Raw genomic sequence first — 18,880 nt, 5'->3', positions numbered from 1 at the left:
ATCTAGACAGCCCACTAAAAAGCAGAGACATCACCCTGCCAACAAAAGCGTGTATAGTCAAGGCTATGGTCTTCCCAGTTGCAATGTATGGCTGTGAAAGTTGACCCATAAGAAAGGCTGAGCGCCAAAGAATTGAAGCCTTTGAACTATGGTGCTGGAGAAGTCTCCTGCGGGTCCCTTGGACTGCAAGGCGATCAAACCGGTCAGTCCTAGAGGAGATCAATCCTGACTGCTCTTTAGAAGGCCAGATCCTGAAGTTGAAACTCAAATACTTTGGCCACCTAATGAGAAGGAAGGACTCACTGGAGAAGAGCCTAATGGTGGGAAAGGTTGTCAAATCTAGGGGCCAATGGTAATCACCTGACCTGGGACACAGCAACCACCATAACACACGCCAGTTGCTAAGTGCCCAGATTCTGATCATGTGATCGAAAGGATGCTGTGTGAGAACTGGTCAGAAGTCACTTTTTTCTGAGTCATTTTCACTTCAAACGGTTGTTAAATGAACACTCGGGAATTGAGGATTACCTGTATATAAGGGGCGTATCAGTTCCCCCACTTTGCCAACTCTGCGATACTTACATAGCAAATGGCAACTAACTCCTGCCGTAGGTGGGCAGTTTCTGGAACAAAAGGTTTCTTTTCTGGATTGATTCCATTGTCAAATACAGTGAACTTGGTCCCAAGCATGTTAGATCTGGAAAGCAGGCAAAAAAAATAAACGGATGTTTTCTTCCTTTAAGCATCTTAAGAGCCCGCCGTATTTTCCTCAATCATCCCTCCTGTCCTGCCCTCATGTTAATTAAGGAAGAACCCAAAGCTAGGACGAAAACTACAGAGAAGCACCCATAAAGTGCATAAAAAGCAAATTAAGAACACCAAGAGATTCTAGAAACTGTAGCGTTCTTATGAGCACAATTCTTCAACACGGAAACCTGTATTAACTATGGAGGAAGGCTGGGTAATGAAAATGTACACAATAAGAGCACAGGGAATGAGTCCTTTATATTTAGATCCCCCCTCAAATTAGGATGCATCTTCCATAGAGGTAGAATAGGGTGCCTGGAAGAGTTTTCAGGAGCGTGCTTTTTACATTATGATCTATCTCTTTTCAGGCACACCCTAGGGCAGGGGTAGGCAACCTCGGCTCTTTTATGACTCATGGACTTCAACTCCCAGAATTCCTGAGTCAGCTGACTCAGGAATTCTGGGAGTTGAAGTCCATGAGTCATAAAAGAGCCGAGGTTGCCTATCCTTGCCCCTAGGGCAGTGTTTCTCAACCCTAGCAACTGGAAGATAGGTGGGCTGCAACTCCGAGAATTTTGGGGAGTTGGAAGTCCACACATCTTCAATCCGCCAAGGTTGAGAAACACTGCCCTAAGGTCTTCATGTGCTTCTGACCTCAACATCAGACAAAACTGTTCTTAGTTTTCAGCAAATATACTCAAAAGAGAGTTCCAGATGTCCCTACAGTTGCATAGAATACTGTAGTTAAAACGCTAAACTTGCAAATGGGAAATCTAGACTTCTCTTCGCAAGATGATACCACTCTAAGGGCAGGAAGGGAACAAGAACTAAAGAGCCTCTTGTTGCGGGTGAAGAAGGAGAGTGCAAAACTTGGCTTGAAACTTAACATTAAGAAAACCAAGATCATGGCATCCGGCCCTCTCAATTCCTGGCAAATAGTTGGGGGAGAAATGGAGGTAGTGACAGATTTTATTTTCCTGGGCTCCAGGATCACTGCAGATGGGGACTGTAGCCAAGAAATTAAAAGACGCTTGCTCCTGGGGAGGAAAGCCATGGCAAATCTAGACAGCACACTAAAAAGCAGAGACATCACCCTGTCAACAAAAGTGTGTATAGTCAAGGCTATGGTCTTCCCAGTTGCAATGTATGGCAGTGAAAGCTGGACCATAAAAAAGGCTGAGCGCCAAAGAATTGAGGCCTTTGAGCTATGGTGCTGGAGAAGACTCCTGCGAGTCCCTTGGACTGCGAGGCGATCCAACCGGTCAGTCCTAGAGGAGATCAACCCTGACTGCTCTTTAGAAGGCCAGATCCTGAATCTGAAACTCAAATACTTTGGCCACCTAATGAGAAGGAAGGACTCACTGGAGAAGAGCCTAATGCTGGGAAAGGTTGAGGGCAATAGAAGAAGGGGATGACAGAGAATGAGGTGGCTGGATGGAGTCACTGAAGCAGTAAGCGTGAGCCTAAATGGACTCCAGAAGATGGTAGAGGACAGGAAGGCCTGGAGGAACGTTGTCCATGGGGTCGCAATGGGTCGGACACGACTTCGCAGCTAACAACAACAACAAGACTTCTCTTCATGGGAAAACACCCTCCCTCGGCTAGTAAACAAAGAATCCTTGGCCATTCCCTTTTCTTCCAGTCAAATCCTCTCAGCTTCAGAATAGAATAGAATAGAATAGAATAGAATAGAATAGAATAGAATAGAAGAGAATAGAATAGAAGAGAAGAGAAGAGAAGAGAAGAGAAGAGAAGAGAAGAGAAGAGAAGAGAAGAGAAGAGAAGAGAAGAGAAGAGAAGAAGCTGGAAGGGACCTTGGAGGTCTTCTAGTCCAGCCCCCAGCTCAAGCAGGAGGAACTATACCATCTCAGACAAGTGACAAGACAAGTCTAGTCTCTTCTTAAAAATCTCCAGTGATGGAGCGCCCACAATTTCTGGAGGCAAGCTGTTCCACTGGTTAATTATCCTCACTGTCAGGAAGTTTCTCTTTAATTCCAGGTTGCTTCTCTCTTTGATCAGTTTCCAACCATTGTTTCTTGTCCTGCCCTCCGGTGTTTTGGAGAATAATGTGACCCCCCTCTTCTTTGTGGCAGCCCCTCAAATACTGGAACACTGCTATCATGTCTCCCCCATTTCTTCTTTTCTTTAGACTAGCCAAACCCAAGTCCTGCAGCCGTTCTTCGTACGTGTTAGTCTCCAGGCCTTTAATCATCTTAGTTGCTCTTCTCTGATTTTTTTCCAAACTCTCAACATCTTTTCTGGGATATGGTGACCAAAACTGGCTGCAATATTCCAAGTGTGGTCTTACTAGGGTTTTATAAAGCGGTACCAATACTTCTCCAGTTGCAATGTATGGTAGTGAAAGTTGGACCATAAGAAAGGCTGAGCGCCAAAGAATTGAGGCCTTTGAACATTGGTGCTGGAGAAGACTCCTGCGAGTCCCTTGGACTGCAAGGCGATCAAACCGGTCAGTCCTAGAGGAGATCAATCCTGACTGCTCTTTAGAAGGCCAGATCCTGAAGCTAAAACTCAAGTACTTTGGCCACCTAATGAGAAGGAAGGACTCCCTGGAGAAGAGCCTAATGCTGGGGAAGATCGAGGGCAATAGAAGAAGGGGACGACAGAGAATGAGGTGGCTGGATGGAGTCACTGAAGCAGTAGGCGTGAGCTTAAATGGACTCCAGAAGATGGTAGAGGACAGGAAGGCCTGGAGGAATGTTGTCCATAGGGTCGCGATGGGTCGGACACGACTTCGCAGCTAACAACAACAACAACAACACCAATACTTCACAGTATGTTGATTCTATGCCTCTGCTTATACAACCCAGGATTGTATTGGCTTTTTTGGCTGCTGCTGCACACTGCTGGCTCATAGTCAAGTGATTGTCCACTAGGACTCCAAGGTCCCTCTCACAGTTACTGTTTTTAAGCCAGGTCTTGCCCAATCTGTAATTGTACCTTTGATTTTTCCTGCCTAAATGTAAAACTTTGCTTTTCTCCATAGGAGGATGCATGCTGACTATAGTGCAGACATGACAAACACAAGGCCCGGAGGCCGGATCCAGCCCGCGAAGTGGTTTTGTGTGGCCCCCAAAGCCATCCTGGAAACAGTGAGGGAACGGCCCCCACTGCCTTGGCCCTGGCCCAGAGACCCTCCTTCTGCCAGAGACCCCCAGATCTGTCCCACTCCTGCCCAGGCCCCCATAGGCACCCTTGATGCCAATTATGTAGAGCTGGCCATGCCCACCCAGTAGGCCATACGCATTCCAGCCACGCCCACCCAGTAGGCCACGCCCACCCTGGCCATACCCACCTGGCCCCCCCAAGGGCAACCACAATGCTGATGTGGCCCTCAATGAAATTGAGTTTGACACCCCTGCTATAGTGGAAAATGTTTGACTGAGACACTGCAAAGTTCAGACATTCAAGCAACGGCTGCAATTTTTCCCCCCATCACTGTTGTAACTTTGAATGGTGGCTGCCCATGACAATCACTAAGTGAACTCTACCTATATTGGAGAATAATGTCACCAAATGGTCTGCTAGGAAATGCATGGTTTGGGTCCAGCATGTCTATTATGCACCTCAGTGATGTCAAAATGGTGGGCGCAACTGGGTGAACAAAGCTCCGCCCTTCTTTAATGGGCATCACATTTCAACAGCCTAGTCACCCTCCCCATTTCAATGACCGTGACCCCTCCTGCCACCATGGAGACCATTTTGTAGAAGCAACTGTAACACGCTCTAATATTTAAGAGTGTTCACTGAAAATACTCAAGATAATTATGTTCATTACCCCATAAGTAAAACAATGGGAGTGACGTGCAACTGACTTACTGAAGATCATAGAGATTCTAACACTTGGCAAAGGGGTAGAGTATTAGATTTCAACTACCACAATCCCCCATCCTGGTCATTCTGGTTAGGAATTCTGGGGGTTCCATTCAATATCCATTGGAGAAAGCTGAACCACCGGATGTAGGTCTATCGGCTACTCACACCTGCTTTTAATAGGCTCCAAACCAGACACACCTGACTTTTCCAATGAAGCTTTCTCCACCTCGTGACAGATCGATCGGATCTAAGGAAATAAGGTAATTTGAAGTCTTGCTTTTTTTCCTCTTCCTCCCAGACATGAGGAACCGCTGAAAGAGAACGCCCAGCTGTTAGGGAGAATCATTCCTGGTTGCCTTTTTAATTGCCATCACTGCTGTTTTGATATGGTTGAATGCCAAAGAGATCAAAAATGAAAATGGTCATAATAGCCAATTCACCCCTATAAAACTAACTGTTGCTCAGGTTGGATTCGTACACCATAGTAAAACAGTTTGCTCAGTCGCACTTGTTTTATTGTGTGAAACACTGCTGCCGGGGTTCGTCCATAGCAGCCTTTCCAGAGCAGGGTGTCCTCCAAACATATGGATTCTTAATTTGGCCATCGGTGACAGTTCTGAGTGCTGAAATCCACCCTAAGTACAGTATATTTCAGCAGGAACAAAAAAAATCCCTTCTGTTTTTGGCAGCATTCAGACAACCCACCTGCTTCCTGAAAGTAAGTTCAAAGGAGACCGCTTCGTGAATTAAACTGAATCAAAATATTTTAATATCAGCCTCAATAAGGTGATAGAAGGCAATAGAGGTGAAGACTCTCTCAAACGAGTGACTTCGAGGACACATCCTTCCATGTTTTTTGTTTTTTTTTAATTAATAAAACAGAAGCATTTTGATACCTTCCTGTTTTTCAATTTCCAGTTGGCTCTTGTTCTGAACCGGTTCTATCGTATTAGCTTTTTCAAAATCAGTTAAGGATGGCCAGATACAGCCATCTCCTTTGACTGACAACCATTGCAACAGTCAATGAATTCAGCATTGTTAGCATTCTTGCAGGTGTTGTGAGCTTCTAGCAAATGCATTGTCACTTCAAATATGTGAGATTGATCGGTCTTTAAGAACTGTAGGCACTTTCAAAGACCAAACAAGTGTGATAGGTAAAGGTAAAGATAAAGGTTCCCCCGCACATGCATGCTAGTCGTTTCCAACTCTAGGGGCCGGTGCTCATCTCCGTTTCAAAGCCAAAGAGCCAGCGCTTGTCCGAGGACGTCTCCGTGGTCATGTGGCCGGCATGACTAGACGCCAAAGGCGCACGGAACGCTGTTACCTTCCCGCCGTAGTGGTCCCTATTTTCCTACTTGCATTTTTTTACGTGCTTTCGAACTGCTAGGTTGGCAGAAGCTGGGACGAGTAACAGGCGCTCACTCTGCTATGCGGCACTTGGGATTTGACCCGCCAAACTGCCGATCTTCTGTTCGACAACTTCAGCGTCCTAACCCACTGAGCCACCACGTCCCTTGCAACAAGTGTGATGGATACCTTGAAAGACTTTTTTTTTTAATATTTCAACATTCCTAGACCTGACAGTTGTTTGCAAGCTGAATCCTTTACAGAGCATCTAACAAATATTTTTTAAATAGCATAATTTATTAACCATATATGGGTAGTCCTCACTTAACAATAGTAACTGGGACCGGAATGTCTGTCGCTAAGCAATAAAGTAATAAAACGGGACATTCTATGAATAACGCCACTTAACAATGGCAATGTTGGCAATCCCTGGTTACCGTGGTTAAGCAATTCCCTGTAAATTGCTAAGCAAGGACCTCATGTGATCTCAGCCTGACTTTCTGTCAGCTTCCCTGTTAACTCTGCTTGTCGAAAGCTGGAAGGTCACAAATAACAATTATGTGACTGTGGGATGCTGTAATGGTCAGAAATCTGGGCTGGTTTGTGAAGTGCCCAGATCATGATTGTGTGACTGTGGGGATGCTGCGCTAGCTGGAATTTTGAAGGCTGGTCAAAAGTACCACCACTTCATTGAATGAGCGGTTGATTAAGTGAGGACTACTTGTGCTATAGGATGGAATGGACGCTTCTTGTGAAAGGGATCACAAGACTGGGCTTCTTTTCAATTGGGTTTGTTTCGAGGCCTTCATCTCCAAACAGTAGTTAGCAGAAACTTTGCTCTTTCTGGGATGCCAATTCAAACCCATTTTTCAGAATCATGTATTTTTAACTGTGTGTGTGTGTGTGTGTGTGTTTAAGTACGGCACCATTCTTTGCTTTTTCCGATACCTTTTTCCCGTTTTCCACCTCAAGGTGTAAGTAGTAGAAGGGGAAAATGCCCTTGTCCATCCCTTTCCGGTCTCGTGTGATGCGACACTGGATCGTGTGGCCCTGGGGGGCAGGTTGCAAAACAAAGGCTTCAATGTCATCCACTTTGAGTGATGAGGGAGTGCTTGGTTCCTCCTTTGGGGACTGCCAGGGAGAAGAAGAGGCAAGCTATAATAAAATCCGAGAGCCGGTTTGCACTACAACCTTCTTGCTTTTCCACCCATAAAATGCCGGCTATTGCAAATCTACAGGAACCCTCCCTGTTCTCTAAGGCAGGGCTTTTCAACCTTTTCACCCATTGTACCACTTTTAGGATATGACAACATCTGAGGACCACCAGTTGCCTAGTAAGGTGTCAAAAACTTGACCCCCCCCCAAAAAGGAAAAAAGTGATGAAGTACAGGTAGTCCTCGACTTACAACAGTTCGCTTAGTGTCTGTTCGAAGTTACAATGGCATTGAAAAAAGTGCCCCCCCAAGCCACAGCTGAGCAAGACACCTGCCTGCCCGCCCAGCGGCGCTCTTCCTCCTGTCCGAGGTTTTCATTGTTGTGAGCATTTCTGTTGAGGATTGGCAGCGGGAATGGGGGGGTGTTCGGTTTTTATTTCCCAACATCTGCTGGGTGGTTGCAGCAGGTTTTGGTCACTTCCCATGACCCTGGGACACTGTGACCGTCACAAATATGAATCAGTTGCCAAGCATCTGAATGTAAATCACAAGACCCTGGGGATGCTGCAGCATTCCAGCTGATCGGCGCTTTTTCTGGGCTCAGCAGAAGCACCAGGATCAGCGCCGAGCTCCAGCTGGAGCCTGGCGCTGATCCTGGCACTTCCGCTGAGCCCTGACAGCCCTGAAGCGCTGATCCTGGCGCTTCCGCTGAGCCCTGACAGCCCTGCAGCTCCAGCCGTACCACTGGTTGAAAAGCCCTGCTCTAAGGATTAGATGTTGGTAAAAGGTGCTCTCATTTTCTGCTTTCTCCTGAAAGGGTTAAAATACAGTGTGAAAATACATGCCACGCTAGAGAAACTGTAAGCGGGAGATGCAGTGGGTGGGGGCCAGGAGAAAGGTCTTCAAAGGAAGAAGAATCAGAAGAAAATCTCTTTCTGCTAAGTAATGATAAATGTGCATTAGATGAAACGATAAAAAGATTTCCCAAGGGGTGTCTAAAATACGTCCAAGTTTTATTTTAGCCCCTTACCGCAGATAAGTCCATTTCTTCTTGAATGTACATGACACTCCTGAGAATGTCTTGGTTGTCATCTTTGAAGTCTTCATCGTCATCATCTTCATCATTTTCTTCCTCTTCCTCACTCTGACTCCTCCTTCCATTAGTGAGAGACCCTGGAAAAATCAAGGAGAACTGCAAAAGTTGGGCAAAGGAAAAGAGTCATCCTTTCCCTGTGCCCTTTCTTGTTTTTAATTCCATTCCAACAGACAACAAAGGTCAAGCCAGCAATCCTGACTCCTGATGTTTGCCTTCCTGTCTGAAAACATGTGAATCCGGGTCCCCAGATTTTGATCATTTGTTTATATTTCTTTCAATGCTTTTCATTACCAGCACAATTGCTAAATGGTTTAAAACCATAAAATCGTGACAAATTTGAGAGATTAAAACCAGGGCAAGAAGGACAATTGCAAAAATAATAAAAATAAAAATAAAAATGGTGCCGGGCTTATTTTCTGAAATCACACAGAACAGGACTCAAGTTCCAAAGTCACACGATGCGACAAACTTGCAAAGCAAATTAAGTGTGTTTGTTTGAGCGCCTCTTTCCATCCGCTACTCCCACCCATGCAGAAAGTCCACTAACCTCGGTGCCTCAGCCTCCTGTCCCGGGGCTTCTTCATAGGTGAAGAGGGTACAGTCAGCTCCTGAGAGTATTCCCCGTCACTTTCGGAGTTGCTTTGGAGCACAGTGATGTTATACATGTCTCCAATGGCCTTTTTGGACTCTGCAGACTTCGAGTCTTCTCTGGGAAGATCATTCTTCAAAACTAAATTAAACAAGATGTGAAATCTATCTCTTCTCCTTCCGCCCAGATTATTCTGACGCCATATTTTTATATGTTTACTACCTTAGAGTCTTTTACCTTACCCCTCAGATATGTGTTTAAAAAAAGAGAGAGAGAAAGGAGTCCCTGAGGATTTTACTCCGCTAGTCACTGCAGACTGTAGGGGGCAGTACTCATCTCCATTTCAAGGACATTGAACCAGCGCTGTCCAAAGACATTTCTGTGGTCATGTGGCCAGCATGATGTCATGGAGGGCTGTTACATTCCCACCGAAGCGCTACCTGTTTATCTACCAATATTTGCATGCTTTCAAAGTGCTAGGCTGGCTGTTGGGTATTATTACAGATTGTACTGTCATAGATACTAAATTGATGTTGAATTTAATTACGACAGCAAGACTTTTAGTAGCGCAATATTGGAAGAAGGAGGAACTGTCTACTATAGAAGAGTGGACTTTGAAAGTTTCAAACCTGGAGGAAATGGCAAAGATTTCAGCATATTTGAAAGAACAATCGCAACAGAGATATATTGTGGAATGGAGAAGATGGATTGAATATATTCAGAATAAATATGGGACTAAAAAGTTTCATTTAGCATTTGAATAAGTATAAGTTTTATATGATGTATTACTAGTTATTTATTATTGTTAGTAATTTAGTTATGTTTAAGGGGAGTTAAAGTGCGATAGAATTTAATAAGTCTTTTTTTAGTTATTTAGCATATTTTAGCTTAAGTTTGCAAAGTTAATACCCTGTATTCAGCTCTGGGAAGTCGGGGGGGGGAAGGGAGGGTAAGGGGGAGGGGAGGGGGAGGGAGTTTATGTTTTTAAAAAATGTATTTTAAAACTTTTCAATAAATATATATATATATATAAAAACTGCTAGGCTGGCAGGAGCTGAGGCGAGGACGGGAGCTCACCCCATCCCATGGTGCTCGGCTGTTCAACCTGGGCTGCCGGATTTCCAGCCAACAAGCCCAGAGTCTTAACTGCTGAGCCCACCTTGCCACCTCCTATACATACGCATAAACATGTAGTTTTAAAGAAACACCTTCTTTCCTCGCTACAATTAGAGAATCCGTGAAAGGTATGCATTGTTGCATTTCCACTGTCAGGAATCAAGAGTCTCCAATAGTGTACATCAGTGATGGTGAACCTTTTAGAGACTGAGTGCCCAAAGTGCAACCCAAAAACCACTTATTTATTGCGGGGTGCTGGGTGGGCGTGGCTGTGGTGGTCATGGCAGATTGGGTGGGTATGGCCAAGGTGGGTGCGGTCACCTCAATGTTGCTCATGGGGAGGAACGCCTGTGGGGGGGGGTGGGCAGGGTTGGGGAGATCCAGGGGGTCTCTGGCAGGCGGGGCGGTAGGCAGGAGGCTCCTCCTGTGGGGTGAGGTGAGGCAAGGCAGGGGTGCCATTGCCATGGAGCAAGGCAAGGGCTGGGGTGGCTGCTGCCTGACACCATCAGCCCCTGCACACAGAAGCCAGCGAGCGCATGGGGGCTGACGGTGTCTGTCAGCAGCCACAGCCTGCTGGCCCCTCGACCGGCACACTTTGGGGCTCTGCAGCCCGCCACCAGCAGTTCAAAGAAGCCGCCTCTGAGCTGGATGGCCGGCCGACAGCTGAGGAGGCAATGCAGTGGGTCGTGCCCTGGAAAAGGAGAGCATGCGAGGCCAGGAGGGATGGGACAGGGGGTGGGAATCAGCCGTGCCGGGATGCATCCGGCCACATGGGGCCTCAGCGAGTTAGCAGGCGGCCGGTTGAAGAGGGACAGTTGCCATCACCGGGGCATGGCGCATGCGTCCACAGAAAGCGCTCTGAGTGCCGCCTGTGGCACGCGTGCCGTAGGTTCACCACCACTGGTGTACATGATAGTGTAAAATCTTAGCACTGGGAGATACTATTTAGGTCATTGAATCCAAGTGCCTACTACTTAGTGGAGGCCACAAAGTGCAGTTATCTCCCAGAAAAGGCTTTGCTTTGCTTTGCTGCATCAACAAAGAGGATACCACGATGTCCCTCGGTAACTGGCTCCATTGTTTAACTGTTCTGCCTAGTATTTCATCTCAATTTGCCTTGCTACAACGTAAGATCATTCATTTCAAGTACACCAGTTCTCTGCACCCATTTATTCACAGCAGGAAGCACAGACTGCCAACACTCATTCCCATTTCATTTCATACGCGTAGAGTTTCTTTCTCCCCCAACCCCCTTGGATTCTTACCTATATCACAGAAGTCTCACCTTCCATATCCATGACAACGGATGCAACCTTCTGTACTGGGGTTAACCTTTCCTTTTTTGATTTGGTTGCCTGGAACACGTGCTCAGGAGCCTCCTCTTCCATACCCACCATGGGAGACGGAGTGTCATATCTTGGGGATAAGCTTTCTCTCTTTGTTCTGGCAGTCTGGCCACGCCGTTGAGGATTTGGTCGTCCTGTGGATGTTCAAAGATGACATCATATCCAGGGTAAGAAGTGTATTAAGTCTCAAGAGTCAGAAACAAAACTGGAGGGAGGAAAAAAAATCTTTTGATGGTCAGACGCCATTCATACTTTCGGACTGATGAAGATGTAAACGGGATTGTGAAACAAGGCACTAACGTGGCCATGTCCGGAAAGAGTTCCGTCCATAATTTTATTGCGCGTCCCCTCACAGACACACTTCTGCTACTGAACAAATAGCTATTCAACAAAGGATGAAAAGCTGTAATAGTAATATTTAAAACACTGAAGATGTAAACGGGATGTGAAACAAGGCACTAACGTGGCCATGTCCGGAAAGAGTTCCATCCATAATTTTATTGTGCGTCCCCTCACAGACACACTTCTGCTACTGAACAAATAGCTATACAACGAAGGATGAAAAGCTGTAATAGTAGTATTTAAAACACTGAAGATGTAAACGGGATGTGAAACAAGGCACTAACGTGGCCATGTCCGGAAAGAGTTCCATCCATAATTTTATTGTGCGTCCCCTCACAGACACACTTCTGCTACTGAACAAATAGCTATACAACGAAGGATGAAAAGCTGTAATAGTAATATTTAAAACACTGAAGATGTAAACGGGATGTGAAACAAGGCACTAACATGGCCATGTCCGGAAAGAGTTCCGTCCATAATTTTATTGCACATCCCCTCACAGACACACTTCTGCTACTGAACAAATAGTTATTCAACAAAGGATGAAAAGCTGTAATGGTAATATTTGAAACACTGATAAGAAGGGAATCCTGGAGAGGGGAAGGGTATCCGGATATCGTTCTCTTCCTTTTTCTAACGCAGTCTTCATTTTTTCTGCCATTCCTTTCGTTATTTTTTTTCACGTTAACAGAATCAAATGTGTGGGGAGAAAGGCAAAATGCCTATAGCAGGGATAGGCAACCTTGGCTCTTTTATGACTCGTGGACTTCAACTCCCAGAATTCCTCAGCCAGCCATTCTGAGGGGAAAGGGAGAGGTTTCCAAGCTGAGCCATGCTGGCTCAGGAATTCTGGGAGTTGAAGTCCACGAGTCAGAAAAGAGCCCAGGGGTAGGCAACCTTGGCTCTTTTATGACTTGTGGACTTCAACTCCCAGAATTCCTGAGCCAGCCATTCTGAGGGGAAAGGGAGAGGTTTCCAAGCTGAGCCATGCTGGCTCAGGAATTCTGGGAGTTGAAGTCCACGAGTCATAAAAGAGCCAAGGTTGCCTACCCCTGCCCTAGCCTATAGCAATGTTTCTCAGCTTCAATCATTTTGATACGTGTGGACTTGAACTCTCAGAATTCCCCTGTCAGGAAGCCTGGCTGGAGAATTCTGGGAGTTGAAGTTCACACATATTAAAATGGACAAGGCTGAGAAATGCTGAGCTACACAGTATCTTCCAATGAGTAGTATTAAGAGCTGTTGAGAGGGACCCTCCTTATTATACAGTAGCTAAGGATTGTCTACCTGAAATCAAACTTAAGTCATGAATTTAACTTCCACTAATTATGAGCTGGCTCTACATTAAATCTGGAGCAAGCCTAAAAGCAGAATTGAACAATTAACACAATAATTTAACCATTAACCATTAAATCCTAGAGCTGATATCTTTGAAGTTGGCTAATCCAGGGACAATTCATTACTAGCCTTCCTTCCCAATTCCTGCTAAAAAGGAAGAACTAGGACAGGCAGAAGGAAGCTGCTTTTAACAAAAGGCACAATAGCTCTGGAAAACCTCTATGGTGCCGAGAAAAATTTGGAAATCCAGGTGAGGAACATTGAGACGGAGGTCCATCGATACCATCATGCTTAGCATCATATCTGTTACATGGCTTCCACTTTTGGTCACCCTGGTTCAGGAAGGAGGAATTCATTCCTTGTCCGGCGCATACAAGCTTGACTTGTTGACCCAACTTTGTTGCCTGGCAACCAAGCGCTTCACTCCAAAGGCAGTAGCTTAGCAACAGAGAATGGCATCATAGCGATCCCAGCAACTCCTCCCTTTCCTGGCCTCACCTTCTCTTTGTTTGACCTGCCAGCCATTCTTGGGAATGGATTCCTTCTTGTTGATAGGCTGGGTTTCTTCCAAAATGGCCACCTCCAGCTCTGCCTCATCAGAAAAATCTAGTCAGAGAGGGGAAAAGAAAGGCAGGAGCACAAATAAATGGTATGAGGATCCATGGTCATTTCTGAAAAAGCACCGTCCAGACTACACCTGGTAACTTTCCTCAACATAACAGCTTTCAGATGGGCTGGATTATAATCCAATATATTTTGAAAACGTACTATTTTATACTGGTGGGATGAGAATGAACCTTCCCCATCATAAATACACCACCTGTGGCCCAGACAGTGTATATATTTTTCCTCTCCAGGAAATCAGACCTGTCCTCTCTCTCTCTGCTTTCCCAGATTCTGTTGCCTATTCTGTCTCTCTCTGTCACCTCCTCTTTGAATGACACACGTGTGTGTGTGTGTGTGTGTGTGTGTGTGTGTGTGTGTGTGTGTGTAAGAGAGAGAGAGAGAGAGAGAGATTATGACAGGCTTGAGAGAGAGATATTATGACAGGCTTGCCCAGACAATGTATACATCTTTCCTCTCCAGGAAATCAGACCTGTCCTCCATGCTTTCCCAGATTCTGTTGCCTATTCTGTCTCTCTCTGTCACCTCCTCTTTGAATGACACACGTGTGTGTGTGTGTGTGTGTGTGTGTGTGTAAGAGAGAGAGAGAGAGAGAGAGATTATGACAGGCTTGAGAGAGAGATATTATGACAGGCTTGCCCAGACAATGTATATATCTTTCCTCTCCAGGAAATCAGACCTGTCCTCCATGCTTTCCCAGATTCTGTTGCCTATTCTGTCTCTCTCTGTCACCTCCTCTTTGAATGACACACGTGTGTGTGTGTGTGTGTGTGTGTGTGTGTGTGTGTGTAAGAGAGAGAGAGATTATGACAGGCTTGAGAGAGAGATATTATGACAGGCTTGCCCAGACAATGTATATATCTTTCCTCTCCAGGAAATCAGACCTGTCCTCCATGCTTTCCCAGATTCTGTTGCCTATTCTGTCTCTCTCTGTCACCTCCTCTTTGAATGACACACGTGTGTGTGTGTGTGTGTGTGTGTGTGTGTAAGAGAGAGAGAGAGAGAGAGAGAGATTATGACAGGCTTGAGAGAGAGATATTATGACAGGCTTGCCCAGACAATGTATATATCTTTCCTCTCCAGGAAATCAGACCTGTCCTCCATGCTTTCCCAGATTCTGTTGCCTATTCTGTCTCTCTCTGTCACCTCCTCTTTGAATGACACACGTGTGTGTGTGTGTGTGTGTGTGTGTGTAAGAGAGAGAGAGATTATGACAGGCTTGAGAGAGAGATATTATGACAGGCTTGCCCAGACAATGTATATATCTTTCCTCTCGAGGAAATCAGACCTGTCCTCCATGCTTTCCCAGATTCTGTTGCCTATTCTGTCTCTCTCTGTCACCTCCTCTTTGAATGACACACGTGTGTGTGTGTGTGTGTGTGTGTGTGTGTGTGTGTGTGTAAGAGAGAGAGAGAGAGAGAGAGATTATGACAGGCTTGAGAGAGAGATATTATGACAGGCTTGCCCAGACAATGTATATATCTTTCCTCTCCAGGAAATCAGACCTGTCCTCCATGCTTTCCCAGATTCTGTTGCCTATTCTGTCTCTCTCTGTCACCTCCTCTTTGAATGACACACGTGTGTGTGTGTGTGTGTGTGTGTGTGTGTGTGTGTAAGAGAGAGAGAGAGAGAGAGAGATTATGACAGGCTTGAGAGAGAGATATTATGACAGGCTTGCCCAGACAATGTATATATCTTTCCTCTCCAGGAAATCAGACCTGTCCTCCATGCTTTCCCAGATTCTGTTGCCTATTCTGTCTCTCTCTGTCACCTCCTCTTTGAATGACACACGTGTGTGTGTGTGTGTGTGTGTGTGTGTGTAAGAGAGAGAGAGAGAGAGAGAGATTATGACAGGCTTGAGAGAGAGATATTATGACAGGCTTGCCCAGACAATGTATATATCTTTCCTCTCCAGGAAATCAGACCTGTCCTCCATGCTTTCCCAGATTCTGTTGCCTATTCTGTCTCTCTCTGTCACCTCCTCTTTGAATGACACACGTGTGTGTGTGTGTGTGTGTGTGTGTGTGTGTGTGTGTAAGAGAGAGAGAGAGAGAGAGAGATTATGACAGGCTTGAGAGAGAGATATTATGACAGGCTTGCCCAGACAATGTATATATCTTTCCTCTCAAGGAAATCAGACCTGCCCCCCATGCTTTCGCAGATTCTATTGCCTATTCTGTCTCTCTCTGTCACCTCCTCGTGTGTGTGTGTGTGTGTGTGTGTGTGTGAGAGAGAGAGAGAGAGAGAGAGATTCACATAGATATTATGATAGGCTTGACAATTTGGTTCACACACATTTTATTAAACAGTGATGTCTTGTTATTGATGTCTTGTTATTGATTGATTTAATTTAGATGGTTTCCTAACATGCTTACTCTAAGGACAGAAGCTGGTAAGGCAGGAACTATCAATGAGGACCCAGATTGTTGGGGGCAATAAGCTGACTTTGTAATAATGCCGCTTGGGGGGGCCCCCCCGAAAGCCCTAATAAGCAGGCATATACATAGAATGACGGCTATTGCTAAGCACATTGGTTTGTGCTTAAATTGTAAGCCGCCCTGAGTCTTTGGAGAAGGACGGGATATAAATGGGATTAAAATAAATAAATAAAATTCTCAGGCCAGACAGAGTCATTATGTTAACACGGAGGAGGAGTCTCCAACGCTCAAGGCTGAGAAAAGAACAACGGAAAGTCAGCACTGAAAAAAATACAGAGTAACAGAGTTGGAAGGGACCTTGGAGGTCTTCTAGTCCAAGCCTCTTTTGACCAATTCTCAAACTTACGACCATTGCAGTAGCCCAACGGTCACATGATCAAACTTCGGGTGCTTGGCAACTGACATGTTCTTACAACGGTTGCGGCATCCCGGGGTGTTCTTGTGGTGCAACCTTCCTGAGGAGCTTCTGACATGTAAACTCAATGGGGAAGGCAGATTCACCGCCTAATTCCCATCACAATTGTAGCGATTCACTTAACAGGCATGACAAAAAGGCCATGAAATGGGGCCTGATTCACTCAGCAAAGTGTCTTGCTTAGGAACAGAAATTTTGGGCTCAGTTGTGGTCATAGGTCTGACGTGAAGGGATGGGAAGAAAAGACCTGGGATTTAAACCCTGGGACTGACCTTTATATAAGGCTCAATTCTTGCATGTTTGCGTATACCCTTTTTCTCATCTGCAACACGGCAGCTAAAGTAACCTTACTGAAGCTGAGAAACTCCTCTGTGAGCTACTTTACAAAATTGGGAAGTTGCGTTGCCGGAAAACTGGGCTGTATTTTCATGCCTGGCACAAACCGACGCTGGCCCACAAACTTCCCAGCTTAATTTTAGTTTAGTCTACCATCTTGTACTGAGCCAGTTCAATTATATGACACTCACTCTCTCTATCTCTCTTTTTTCTGGTTTATATTATATACCTACTTAATTTTAAAAATCTAGGAATCACATTTGATGTGGGGAAATGGGGTGGGTTAAAATCAAAAGTCTAATAATTAAAAGTCATGGTATTTCAATCCAATTTTCACCCGCAATGCACTTTTAGAAGCTTTTTGGGTGACCCAGCCCACACACCTTTGGAGAGTGAGCTTTTAGCTCCACCAAAGTTGTGTGCAATGGAAGTGCTAGGAAGATCCTGCTCTATTTTAGACGTTTGTTGTTAGCTAGCCGCTTGCTGAATTTGCTGAAGTTTCTCATCACACAAGGCACATACCGTATTCCATGCCCAAATCAAAAACTGCAGGATGGAGCTTATCTCAGAAGCCCTGAGTCCTTCGGGAGAAGGGCGGTATACAAATTAAATTAATAATAATAATAATAATATTGATATCTTCTGGTGCCTTATTCCCAAGTAAGGAGATATTTCAGGGATGACAGCACATCCCCGTAATTCATTTTTCTTTAAAGGGAAGTCACAGGTAGCTTGTGGGCTTTCTGCGAGACCACCCATTTACCCACCCATATATACAAGCTGATCTTCCTATAATTTTATCTTGGTCTCACCTGCCTTGAGAAGTTTTTATTTTTTTTAACCAAAGATGGCACAGAGAGCAAGTTGGGGGGGAAAAGAAACAAAATGAATAAAAAAAAGATTGCTTTGGATTGCTGGAAACTTTGGCAGCTCAAACTGGAGGGTCTCGTAGAAGAACAACGTAGCACATCTGGAATTGGTGCCTCAGAATTTTGGGTTACCTGGTCCAGCTGCTTGGCTTTCCCCCTGGCCACTGTGTGACCGGCTCATCTGGATAGAGCTACCCCACATATGGACACCAAGGTGAGCCTCTGGAACAGACTCCACAAGAAAAGGGTTGTTTGCACCTTTGGAGAGACAAACAATTTGTACATTAAAAGGAGTAATTTGTGCTCACTAAAAAATTTCCAACCTGATTCCTAGTCTCATTTATCCATCCTCTCTTCTATTTACCTGAGACAAATTGCTCCAGTACCAATGTCTATGGAAATTTGTAGTCATTCATGTCATGGTTGTCCCAAAGATGCTTTTTCAGGAGGCAACTAGACTTTCTTGATTTTTCTTTGAAGACGTTTCACTTCTCATCCGAGAAGCTTCTTCAGCTCTGACTGGATGGTGGGGAATGGAAGGATTTATACTCCTTGCAGACAGCTGGTCATTTGCCTTCTTTTAGAGCAGGGGTCTTCAAACTTGGCCCTTTTATGACTTGTGGACTTCGACTCCCAGAATTCCTCAGCCAGCAAAGCTGGCTGAGGAATTCTGGGAGTCGAAGTCCACAAGTCATAAAAGGGCCAAGTTTGAAGACTCCTGTTTTAGAGAGTCGTTGAGGCTGTTGTAGGCTGGAGATAGATGGTGTCGTGGCCCTCCCCCCCCCCCCGTCGAGAGAGGGCTGTTCAATTTTGACATAGATGGCCTCTTTGACCCCTCTTTCAAACCAGCAGTGTCCTCTCTGTCCAGACCCATTTGTACTACTCAGGTGACCCTGATAGCACAGATAAACCTCCAGGTGGCCTTCAAAGAAGAACTAAGAAAGTCCAGTTGCCTTGTGAAAAAGGGGGCTTTGGGATATGGTTCTGTGAGAGAACCCGTAGACTGCATCAGCGATGGTGAATCTTTTGGGCTTGGTGTGTCAAATTTTTTTTGAAATGCCTAACCTGACTCTGCTGTCCTGTCATTGCCTCCCCACCTTCGGAAACAAAAAGAGAAACAATTCTTTACATATACATTTATTTAAAAAAGCATACAGCCCGGTCATGTGGTGCTATGCGTTATATAAACAAATGTCCAATAATTACAAAAACGAAATACAAGTAAAAAAAAAAACAACTCATTTTCAGAGGGTCCAGAGGCTGCTTTTGGCATGGCCTCTGCAGCTTCC

The 18,880-nt window shown here is 45.2% G+C and overlaps 1 protein-coding gene across 2 annotated transcripts in view; it reads right to left on the bottom strand.

Annotated features, from left to right (window-relative positions):
- Positions 1–18,880, bottom strand: part of LOC310648631 (tubby protein homolog) — a 39,467-nt gene that overhangs the window by 5,067 nt on the left and 15,520 nt on the right. For both annotated transcript variants that reach the window (XM_083376580.1, XM_083376579.1), the window contains exons 6-13: positions 17,724–17,849; positions 13,408–13,515; positions 11,169–11,363; positions 8,726–8,908; positions 8,113–8,255; positions 6,877–7,059; positions 4,780–4,892; positions 583–697 (exon numbers count right to left, since the gene is read on the bottom strand). In XM_083376580.1, coding sequence (XP_083232706.1) covers positions 583–697; positions 4,780–4,892; positions 6,877–7,059; positions 8,113–8,255; positions 8,726–8,908; positions 11,169–11,363; positions 13,408–13,515; positions 17,724–17,849 — 1,166 coding nt within the window. The remainder of the gene's footprint in view (positions 1–582; positions 698–4,779; positions 4,893–6,876; positions 7,060–8,112; positions 8,256–8,725; positions 8,909–11,168; positions 11,364–13,407; positions 13,516–17,723; positions 17,850–18,880) is intronic.

This window comes from Vipera ursinii (assembly GCF_947247035.1).
Source record: "Vipera ursinii genome assembly, chromosome: Z".
In the NCBI taxonomy this organism is placed as follows: Eukaryota; Metazoa; Chordata; class Lepidosauria; order Squamata; family Viperidae; genus Vipera; species Vipera ursinii.
Note: the sequence above shows the minus strand (reverse complement) of the source record. Positions and strands in the feature narration are given on the sequence as shown.